This window comes from Porites lutea, chromosome 4, assembly GCF_958299795.1.
Source record: "Porites lutea chromosome 4, jaPorLute2.1, whole genome shotgun sequence".
Taxonomy (NCBI): Eukaryota; Metazoa; Cnidaria; class Anthozoa; order Scleractinia; family Poritidae; genus Porites; species Porites lutea.
The window spans coordinates 13,024,675-13,035,780 of NC_133204.1; the positions used below are offsets into that span (position 1 = coordinate 13,024,675).

The window sequence follows — 11,106 nt, forward strand, 5'->3', positions numbered from 1 at the left end:
TCGCTCAATAGATTGGGTATTACACTGTCAAGCGGTAGGCCGGGTTTGATACCCCATGGAACCATTACTCAGGGTCTTCAAAGGAGCTGTGTCTTGAATTTTATCAAAATTCTAACAGTAGGAACTACCACCAAACTGAGTGAAACATAAAAATGATCGCTCAAAACATAAAAGGAGGTATTAATAACACAGCAAATAAAAACGTAGGCACGGATGGACAAACTTGAAGAAGATTAAAACGGACTGAATTCGTTGGCTTTAGAAAACTTCTTAGCCTAACAGTTTTTCAAAGTTCATTTTTATTGTTTGTAGGGTTCGATACATGCTTGGGAAGGATATTTGTTGGACAAGAAGCTATGATTTTGATGATTTTGTCGTTTACAAGTTATTTATTCGTTTACTTTAAGTTTTATAAGCGCATAAGGAAGCGTAATTGGCAATATTAACAAAGTGAACTAGACAACCGTGACACTGCAGCCCCTTCAAATAACTGAGGAAAATGTACTTCCTTTTCTCATCTTCTCGGATAAAAAAGAAAACTTTACTTATCATGACTCTGGGAGACGTTAAATAAACACTCCGGACGTAAAAAGCAAATGGCAGTAACCACTCCCTAGTGTCTTCTTCTAAATCATAGTGTGTCACAGTAGGGATATTCATAACTCATTACTTCATTCAATAGAAACTACGCCGCAAGCAGTCGTCTGGCAAAGTCCCCACACAAGGTTGTAAATTATCCCTGAAAAGCCTTGAGGGAAATGGAAAAAAATATATTTGTTGCTTTCAATTGCTAAAACCATACTCACCCGAAAAATGTGAGGAAGAATTCTAGAAGATTAATCGTTTCCGTCGACATGCTAAAAGAGACCTACAACGAAGAACGTATCAAAATGTTTTTCGCCCAGCTTCTCTGTAACCGGAGCGAATAATTTGTAACTTGCTTAAGTCTGTAGTGCAAGAATAGGCCGCGCTAAAACTGAGCACAAACGAAGGCAACTTAAGGACTGCGTCGAAGATTAGATGGGATTAAAGGTTGAATAAGTATAACAACGTAAACATACAAGAAATGGGGAAAATACGCCTCGCATACCCCCAGTGCCGGAGTGTTCTCATTCCGATTTGTATAAGCTGCGACAAACGGCACCTTAAGGCTGTTCACACTTAGCCTGCAGTGTAGGCGTTTTCTTTAAGCGCTCAATTTGCTCGCGAAAGCGACATGTTGAAACTTCCCGAAGAGAGGAGGAGATGGGGCGAGTCAAAGGGAGCGGGGAGGGGGCGAAGAGAGGGACTAACCCTAACCCTAACCCTCCCCCCTTTCCTTCTTTCGCCCTCGCACCTTCTCTTAAGGGTTACTATTTCTACTCTCCCCAATCTTCCACTGTCATAAAATCAAAGATGGCGGCTACAACAATATTACGAACACGAACAAGGTTTCGCCCACCCAAAATACGCCTGCACTGCAGGCTAGTTCACATTATATCGGAAAGCTTTTGCACCGCCACGAAAATCATACTGGATAGGGCGTCTGTTCACACACAAGACTGTTGTTTTGGCGGCGCGATTTCTGTGACGGGAGAAGCTGCGTCGCGACGCTCTCTACAGTGGAGAGTCACACTGATTGGATAGGTGTTCACACTATCCTAGATAGCTTTTTTTGGCGCTACGAAACGCTATTCGGCATAGTGTAAACAAAGCCTAAAAAGAGTTACAAATGCGTACAACTGATGAAAAAGCATTCAAAACAGGCACCCAAGAGAGAGGGGACAAAGGTCCCTTTTCTCCCCACCCCCTTCCCCTTCCTTTTTTGCGTCTGCCACATAGGCTAGCATCAAGCTAAGAATGCATCAATATAGACTACAAGTAGTCCCCCATAGGGATAGTAGAGCGAGCGAAACGCGAGCGCGCGTGAAAATCACCCCACGCGAGAAAAGGCGACACCCCACCGCCTTTCTCGCGTGTGGTGATTTTCACGCGCGCTCGCGTTTCGCTCGCTCTACTATCCCTAAGGAGAAATGGGGGACTACTCGTAGTCTAGCATCAATAGGCCACTTCCGAGTTCCAAAAACCCCCACTTTGGAAATGAGGCTAAGGTCACAGCCTTTCTTGTGAAAATGAGTTATATTTGCATGAGAATTAAAAATCATTTCTATATCAAAGGTTGAGCACTTAACCTCGTTTTGATACAGAGGCCCGGGGGGAACTCGGAAATGGCCTACTGAGCAAACCACTCATAAAAAAAACATTATGTCAGTAAAGTATTTTAAAATTTGCGTTTCTTAAACATTTCGATGAGCCGTATGGTTGTACGCGTGAAGGACCGAATCACTGGGTCATTTGCGGTTTTCCTGACGACAGTCAGGAAAAGTCAGTTCATTACCACATTACGAACAATAAACATAGAGCGATTAAACCCTACATACCTTCAGTATAGCACTCCCCCTGGAATCAATGTCATAAATATATCCTCTTAGACCAAACTTGTCCTCGTGATCAAATTCGTAGTCCTGGTAGTGAAATACCGCCTCGAATGATTCCTGGGCAGTAACCAGTTTCTGTTTATACTTTAAAACCTCTTTGTCTTCAGGTCTCTCAGCTGAAACAAGAGTGCAATTATCAATCCTCCTTTCATGACAGTAAATACGTGTTAGAGCTATTTTCGTATGACCTTGAAAAATGGTTTCGGTAAGTGTTCGTTATTTGTTTTATCGGCCAATGGATGAAAAGATCAAAACATGGACTCCTCGATTCCCGCCAAAAAAAACCCTAATATGGAGATTTATGGCCCAAGCACTTCGAGTAATTTATACTACGGAACCGAAAAATTGAGACCGGAAACACGAATATTAAATGGATTTCTTTCTATGGCACAACAAATGGGTTACCAGCAAAGGATTTCACAGGCCTTAAAAACTTTAATTTATAAACTTTTTATTTGACTGAACAAACAAGGAGCTTTACCTACACCTCTTATATGACGAGTTCGCGCTCCATAAGGTAACTGTACGTGATGAGGTTTTTTCCCGCCATTAAAGAGCGACGCGCAAGGACCATAAATCAAGGGGAGGGAGGAAGCGGATTTGTAATTTGCAGTACGATCCGAGAGAACGAGGCTGGTCAAATGTTTACAACGTCCATTTTTCTAAAAAAAAAAAAAGAAAAAGGCGCCTCCTAAAGGATTTTTTCCTTTGGACCAAAACACGGCAGACGCTAGAGGAGACGCTTATCAGCAACATTCACTGACCAACTTTGCCACAGGATCTTTCATGGCCAACAGACGGGAATTGGACAGACTTATCAAATCGTTGCAGGTGCGCACGAAATAGATAGATAGAAATACTTCAGTGTGAACTGGCGTGCGAAAAGCAATTACTCTTCGTACGTCAGTTCACATCACGATAATGTAGCATCTGCTCGCAGGGTATACTTGCCAGAGCCTTACCAAAAAACGTAGTCAGGTTCACCTTGGCTTTAGAGCCCAAGCTCTCATCTGTCCACTTGATTTCCAACTGCACACTGCGTTTCGCCTATTGAAACAGAAATGTCACGGCCAACGCCTACATGAGAGAAAGGCCGCAGAAGGAGCGAGTTTTTCTGAGGGAGAGTCTAAACACAGGCTGTGAGAAGTGCAAAGTGTCTATTCGCGCAGAAAGACATTCTTATAAACGTTCAGTAATATAATGATGACTTACCAGTCCGGGAAAATACTCAAAACTTAACCTTTCAAACCCAGTCAGATTGAAGGACTTGACGGTAGCCCCAAACTTTACGAATGAAACTACAGTTGGGGTAAAATAACATGTGGTAAGAACCTCGGTCAATTTGAAAACAGAGAGGTTAAATCACCATTAAACATCAAGAGTGCTTTATTACTTACAGTAACAAAAGACGTCATTAGACGCATTTCCGACGTAAGATTCAGTGGTATCGCATCTGTGGAAAAAGAGGTGTAAGAGATCAAAGCAGCTTTGAGAAACAGGACCATGAAACAGAACACTTTTTTGGTAGGTGTCATTCGATGAACGGTCCTCCATAGTGAGGGAGGGGGGGGGGGGGGGTACCAAGTATTTAGCTCCGTTTGTGACTCGCCCACATATGGATTGGCGTCTTAAGACACAAAGGCACTCTGCCTCGCCTGCCATCAGAAACGCAGCTACCCGAAATAAGCCAGCGCTCTCGAATAAGCGCCACACCTTGACCGAAAATATATTAATAAGCGCCGCGACGCTAATTTGGGTATTTACTAATTAACGCCCCACCTTTGTTACGGCGCTTGATATTTAGCAGTTATTTCTCGAGCCAGAATGGGCTCTGAATCAATACCCCATGAGGCCGAAGGCCGAATGGGCTATTGACTCAGGGCCATGAGGGCGAGAGGAATAATTGTTTTAGTAAAATCCAACTAGCTGGTCAAAAATATCAGGAGAAAACAACTTTAACTAGCAAAACGCGATTCAGCCGCCATTGTTTTGGTTTTCAAAGCTGGCGTTTTTCGCTACTAGTGGGCCATAACATATAGCCTAGTAGTAGCTCAACCAATCAGAACGCAGCATTGATAATAGACCACTAGTTGGATTTTACTAAAAAGAGATATCAAAAGCATATCGCTTGAGAAATAAGACCTCGACCAACTCGTGAGTTCTTAAAGTTTTAGGGCGCTTTCCATTTCGGAAAAAACCCCGGAAATTTCGGTGGGAGCAAAAGTGGAATTTCCGATTGGTAAAAAGTTGTTCCATTTGGTCGTAAACCCCGGTACGTCGCGGTGCCCGACGGTGGACCTGGAACTGGTACAAACTACGAGAAACGTAAATGGAACACGACATTCCGTTCGGAAATTCCAACCGGGGAAACGGGACCACCTTTTTAGATTTTCCATTTTTTCTGGGAATTTTCCAGTGGGATGAACCGACGAAACGTTTTCCATTTACCGCTGAACCGGAATTCCGGAAATTTTGACTAAATGGAAAGCGCCCTTAATGTACGGAAACTCTTGAAACTGGGTTCATATAACAGTTCGAGATGTACATATTTGTTATTGAATTGTGCATACCTAGTACTCGCCTCACTTAAGTCCCTGTATATTCCCCTTAGTGTTTTACATGTAGTTAAAATATGCGCCGCGCCTCTTAATCGATCATTTACGGTACCTGCGCAGGCTGTAAACGCTGAACGATCTCTTTCAGTACCATAGAGACCTATATCTTTGGGAGCATCTATCTCAGAGAGCGTCAATTGCATTTGCTAGAACTAGGCGGCCAGGCTGGTCCAATTGTAAATACTAATCACTTTTCAAATCCAACCCGATTAGTCTGTTTATAAATGGTATGGTCGGCAATGGTAGGTTTTAAGGAAAATTTTGCGAAAAAAACTATTACTTAATTTTCAAAATGACTAGTCCGGCTGGCTATTTGATTTGTGATTTTCTGGATAGCGACCTAACAGGGCTCGAAAAAAGTCACGTCCGGTAGTCCGGGACAAGTATATTTTCTTGCTGGGCAAGTACTTTTGAAAATTCACTTGACCAATGGTCAAGAGTCCAGGCAAGTCATCCTCGAACAAAATCATTAACAGAGAAAAGCAAGAAGTGGTCCCGGGCAAGAAAAACATGAGGGCTGCTTACCCAAAGGACAAGCTGGAATTCAACCATTTTTCGAGCCCTGCTTAATCTTAAGTCCCATGAATGATGACTTACTCTTCACAGTTGCGACCTTTGACGCCCTTAGTAACACACTGACAGATGCCAGTAGCAGGATCACAGGCTTCGCTTTTCGCATGGCCAGTGCACTGACATACTGAAATAAACAGAGCCAACAAAAATAGAGCGATTTTCGCATGACCTTGAAAATTGGTTTCGGTAAGTGTTCGTTATTTGTTTTATCAGCCAATGGATGAAAAGATCAAAACTTAGCCTCTTCGTTTTCCCGCCAAAGAAATCCTTAATATGGAGAAGGCATTGTTCGATTGGCCAATCATGCTGCTGTATAACGTCAAAGTGAAGTATCGATTGATTTCTAGAAAGTTCTCGGGCATGAAGTTCTGACACCCGAGCGTTCGCTTAACCAACCAAACCCACACGCGTTTTTATCCGTTCGATAAACCAATCAAATAGCTCTATTTCCGTTCGTTTGTTGCTTATGTTTTGTTAGCGGGTTATAATTTCAAGGTCATCCGAAAACCGCTTTAATCATTCAGTCAGAGGCAAGGATAGTTGTACTAGTTTGACGGACCCATACTTCGCGTCATAGTGATTCATTCATTCACGTGGGAATAACTTCCCCATTGGCAGCCCTTTGGGAATAGGCAACTCCCTTATAAGAACCATTGTGGGAAACTACCCCAAAACGTAAAAAGTACACAGTTTACTTTGAGAAAAATGCAAAATCCGGACTATTTTATCTGACAGCCAAACTGTCTTATCCCACCCAACCCAATAAAAGCAGCAAATTAAATGAAAGTTAGAAGGTTTTGCTCCAAACCTGAACATTTGCATCCATTTTTTGGATCTCCAAAATATCCTTTCGCACATTTTTCACAGTAGGGTCCTGCAAGAGAGCAAGTGTAAACAGTGTAAACTGGCGGATCTGTCTGATCAGAGAGTTCCTATGATAATACAATGATTCCCTACTTTGAAAAAATGAAATTGCTACCACTAAATGATATCAGAGATCTAAGTAGTTGAATATCGAAGTTCACTAGAAAATAATGCGTAACAGCAGCGTGCAAAGAAAGTCGTGTCCGATAGCCCGGGGCTAGTGGATTTTGTAATCGGACTAGTGAAGTTTTTTGGGAAATTCAAATTACAGAAGAACTGTAATCAATGGTGCACATCAAAAATTTTTGGGGCTACTTAAAAGACTCTTGACCTTGTACATACTAGCAACAACTTGCCCGAAAGACAATCCGTAAAACCGAGCTTTCTTTACACCCTGAACAGTCACAAGGGGTGGAAACAGTGTTTGCAATCTTAGACCTCAACCCGCCTCCTGCCCCCACCAAGCCAATAAAAAATTTCCCTGGGCGCGCGCCTGGTGTAGCAGTCTCCCACGCACGCTCGCTTGACGAGACAAAAACGGTAGCGAGGGAGACAACTGGTGTAGTAGGATTTTGGATCATGCGGAAATAGGCCCACCTACTCCTCCCTCAAGCCAACATTTTGCCCTAAGTGAGAAGTTAGTGTCAATGTTGGCTTAGGGGAGGAGTAGGTGGGCAGTTTCCCAGAAACGAATAATGATCCAATGCGTTTTCACATGAGGTAAAGGCGTCCATATTGATGCACGAAACAGTGAAACGGCGGCCATGTTGGTGTACGGAAATAAAGTCGTGAGGAGATTAAACTCTTTTCTTATGTAAAAAAGTTTCTTTTCTTCCAAGAAATTTGCAAAGCTGTTGACCACGCGAGACAAAAACGATCCATAACGATCCACGTGAACTAAAACAAAATCCTGGAAACTGCAGCCAAGCAAAAAGAGTATTTCGAACTGAGAAACATGCGTTTTGTCATGCAAGTTCCACGAAGTCAAATTCTCAACAAAGGATACTCGTAGAAAGCAGGTAGCTCCCGAAAGCGGACAGTGGTTACCTATCGAATGATCGATCGCGAACAATCAATCATAAATCTATCAATCCGTCGTTCCGACTGCGAGATGGACAGACAGTTAAGTGACTTTTCATTTAGCTAAAAAACGCCTAGAAGCACGTCACCAGTAACTGTTATTGTATGCGGACGTCCGAGCTTACTGTTAACATGTTAACAGACAATAGGGACTTTAAGATCCAACGACGCGGACGACAACAAGAACGTAAAAAAAACAATAGGTTTAATTAGCAAAACAACAACTTCGCAAGTGCATCACACTTATTTGTACATTTCTTTCCTGTTTTTGCACGACTACAACGTGAAATTGCTAATTTCGCGTTTTACGGTGGACGTAAACAAGCAACGACGAAATTTTATTTCTCTTTCTGAGCGTGAATATGGTCACTTGGAATTCAGCTTCAGGAGAGTTCGCCTACAATTGACAAAGTAAGTAGGTAGGAATAATCGCTATAAACACTGAAAAAACTCAAATTCACTTTTTAAGTGACGTTCTTGTCGCCGTCGCGTCGTTGGATCTTAAAGTTCCTAATGTAAAGAGGGCGCGTCTGTTGTCGTCTCATCTAGGACATTTCATTCTTTCATTTCTTTCATTCATTATTTAAATCCATGAGCGGTGAGCAACGCTTTGAACTCTACTCCAACTAAGGGATTATGATTAGAACTCATCATCAAGAAAAATGCCAGCAAGTAAATTTTTATCAAGCAACATTTTTCTAACCAGTAGTGTTGTTCTCACAGTCTCCACAGCTGTTTCCCTTGATACATTTACTGTGACCATTACACTGGCAAGCTGCGAGGAAAAAAAAAATATGAGACGTGAAATTAACAGAAAATAAAATGCCTGTTTATAAGCGGCTGAACAGGCATGTAAATGCAACATTTCTTAAACTATGCCTTTCTTTCTGCACAATACTTCTTTAATACTGATTTCTGTTTGAGTAGCTCTTCGCCAAGTTTCATGTTTGAGCTACGCAAGCACACCAAACTTTACCGATTCATTGCAGTGTCAAAAATACAAGCTACTTTCAGTTGGAAACCTACTTGATTTAAGTGCCAGTGTATTTAAAACCTACGCACTGAGATCACTGAATTGAGAACTGAGAACACTGTTTCACGTCTCCGAGACCGCCAATTTCAACATGGTCTTATGAACCGCGCGAAGGTCCCCTCACAGTTTCCAGGGTAAAGGCACAACCTACTTGCTCAGTTATTTTAAAAACCCGAGTATTGGTTTGGCCCTAGGAATCAAACCCGCGACCTCCCGTTCTGCAGTCCAGCGCTCTACTAATGGAGTTAACTCTGCCTGGGTCAAAAGAAAACTAACATACTATCGCTTCTTTCATCCCAACCTGGTTCCCAGGGCCTCTCTTTATCCAATATTCTGGAGCGCGAGAGACTGGGACAGTAATAATAAAGAACCTGGGCAACCTGGGACGAGGTTGCTATCGCCCTTTAACGCGTTCTCATTATCGTCCCCAACACTGCGCTTATTGTTACTGTACATGAATATCTTGTCGCTTCGTTTTTTTGGTCAAGTAAGCTTTAACTTGTGCTTTCAACTTAGCAAATTTATAGTATATAAAAAAGCAGGTGCAGCAACTGTTTGATCATCAAGCATGTTTAAGCTTTGGTGTAAATAGGGCATTAGCAAGTAATCTCTTGCAAATTACCTGGGCAATCTATAAAATTCCAGCGTGACTTTGAACAAGTTTGAGGATTGAAGAGCGAACACGTGGCAGTAGAATTAACATTCTTGGCAGGTGAAAATGGCCCGTCATTTCCGCCTGCCATACAGCTTCCTACGCCTGTACCAGAGCCATCATCACACCAACCACACCCGGGCAGCAAATGGCAGTCACGACAGGACTTCATTTCTGAGCACTGTAAACCTGAAAATTAGATATCGTGATTACATTTTTACGCGGTAGGAGATCGAAGTAACACAGAGGCCCTTGTAGGAGGCATCAGCTCTCTTCATCTTTTTCTTGATTACATTCTATGCACAAACAAATGAACCTGCAATGCAGATCCTTCAGATCACCGCTGGAGGGGGGGGGGGGTTGTTTTTGGGGGGTGGTTCTGCCTCGGCCTCTAAAGGACGTAACTGTTGTAGGTAAAATCCGATTTGGGGTTGAACTAGTGTTCAGCTTAGTTGTTTTTTCGGAAATTCCTTTGTTATTTAGCCATAATCATTCGTTGGAGACAAAGGAAATTCTGTTTTTTTTTTCTGAGAGGATTTTGCCTGTAACATAGTCCCTTTGTCGTTGACAGTTAGGACCGGTCGGTTCAGACGCCGCTCCACTCATGTGCCGAACCTAACTGATGAATTAAGTACGGCAAAAGAGCGGCGTCTGAATCAATTTGGTACGGCAGTGTTAGTTTGGGGTAAAAGAATCTGTCGAACTTTTGTCAAACTTAACTTAGGCTCGACACACAATGCGCTGTCTGAATCAGATATCGCGCCAGTATCGCTCCAAAAGTCGTACTTGTCAGTTCAATTAGGTCTGGCACATGAAAAGTGCGGTGTCTAAACCAGGCCTCAGTTTTTGGTTAAAGTGAGTAGGTCCGCAATGGGTCCAAAACGTAAAAAGCGACAAATAATCGCATAAACAGCTGCTTTTCATCTTTTCTTGTTAAGGCTGCGATCACCGAAGCGGGAAAGGAGGATAGCTTTTTTTCCTCCTTTTCTTCATCATAAAGAAATACACAAGTATTAAGGGATACATTTTTGGGAGTGGAAAACAATTTCTTTAAACAACTCTATTCTTAATTAGTTTCAGCCAAACGCACTGCTAAGAGCGTCTTATATCCACCAAGCAACAACTCAACAAAGAATACTGTTAAAGTAGTTTGTGGCAGTTCAGTTCTTGTCATTTAGTATTAGTTTGCCTATTACTCGCAATGAAAAGTAACGTTGGCGAAGAAATTTCTTCTAAATTTCAAATCACCGATTTTTGACCAACAAGCACGTCTCCTAAGAGTCTCCTAAGCGTCACAATTCAAAGCTAAAAACAACAGAGAGATACAAAAAGATAAACTTTTGAAAAACTAACAGCCTGAACAGTTTCCAAAAACGCCAATTGTAACCCAACGAAGAGCCGATTAGAACTTCGTCCATCTTAGCCTACTTTTGTATTCGCTGTGTTAGTTAAGAGGCTTGCCTGCACGATTACGTAAATTCAATAATCTAGAAGAGTGCAGCATTGAAGCACTAAATAATGAGTGCCGAAGTAGGAGGAAACTTAAGTTACCACTATCCTCTTTAGTTGAGATTTTGTAGCATGGGCTCGCCGGACCAAACTTTGCGGCCAGAATACCAGTCACAGTAATAATGATTGTCATTACGAACAGGAAAACGAAAATTTGCCATAATCGGAAAGTGAATCTACCATTCAAAAGATTCTTAACACCATGCTTCTTGGATTCCGAATCCTTAGCAGCTGGTAAGAGCTCTTGCATATCGAGCTGCATCATATCAGTAGACATGGCGCCTAGTAATGAACCACTTGACT

General features: G+C 42.2%; 1 protein-coding gene across 1 annotated transcript in view; it reads right to left on the reverse strand.

The window, feature by feature from the left end:
• Positions 1–11,106, reverse strand: part of LOC140935998 (attractin-like protein 1) — a 32,867-nt gene that overhangs the window by 2,384 nt on the left and 19,377 nt on the right. The window contains exons 15-23 of the mRNA XM_073385578.1: positions 9,265–9,483; positions 8,313–8,384; positions 6,474–6,539; positions 5,690–5,789; positions 3,875–3,930; positions 3,690–3,775; positions 3,440–3,524; positions 2,421–2,593; positions 807–868 (exon numbers count right to left, since the gene is read on the reverse strand). Coding sequence (XP_073241679.1) covers positions 807–868; positions 2,421–2,593; positions 3,440–3,524; positions 3,690–3,775; positions 3,875–3,930; positions 5,690–5,789; positions 6,474–6,539; positions 8,313–8,384; positions 9,265–9,483 — 919 coding nt within the window. The remainder of the gene's footprint in view (positions 1–806; positions 869–2,420; positions 2,594–3,439; positions 3,525–3,689; positions 3,776–3,874; positions 3,931–5,689; positions 5,790–6,473; positions 6,540–8,312; positions 8,385–9,264; positions 9,484–11,106) is intronic.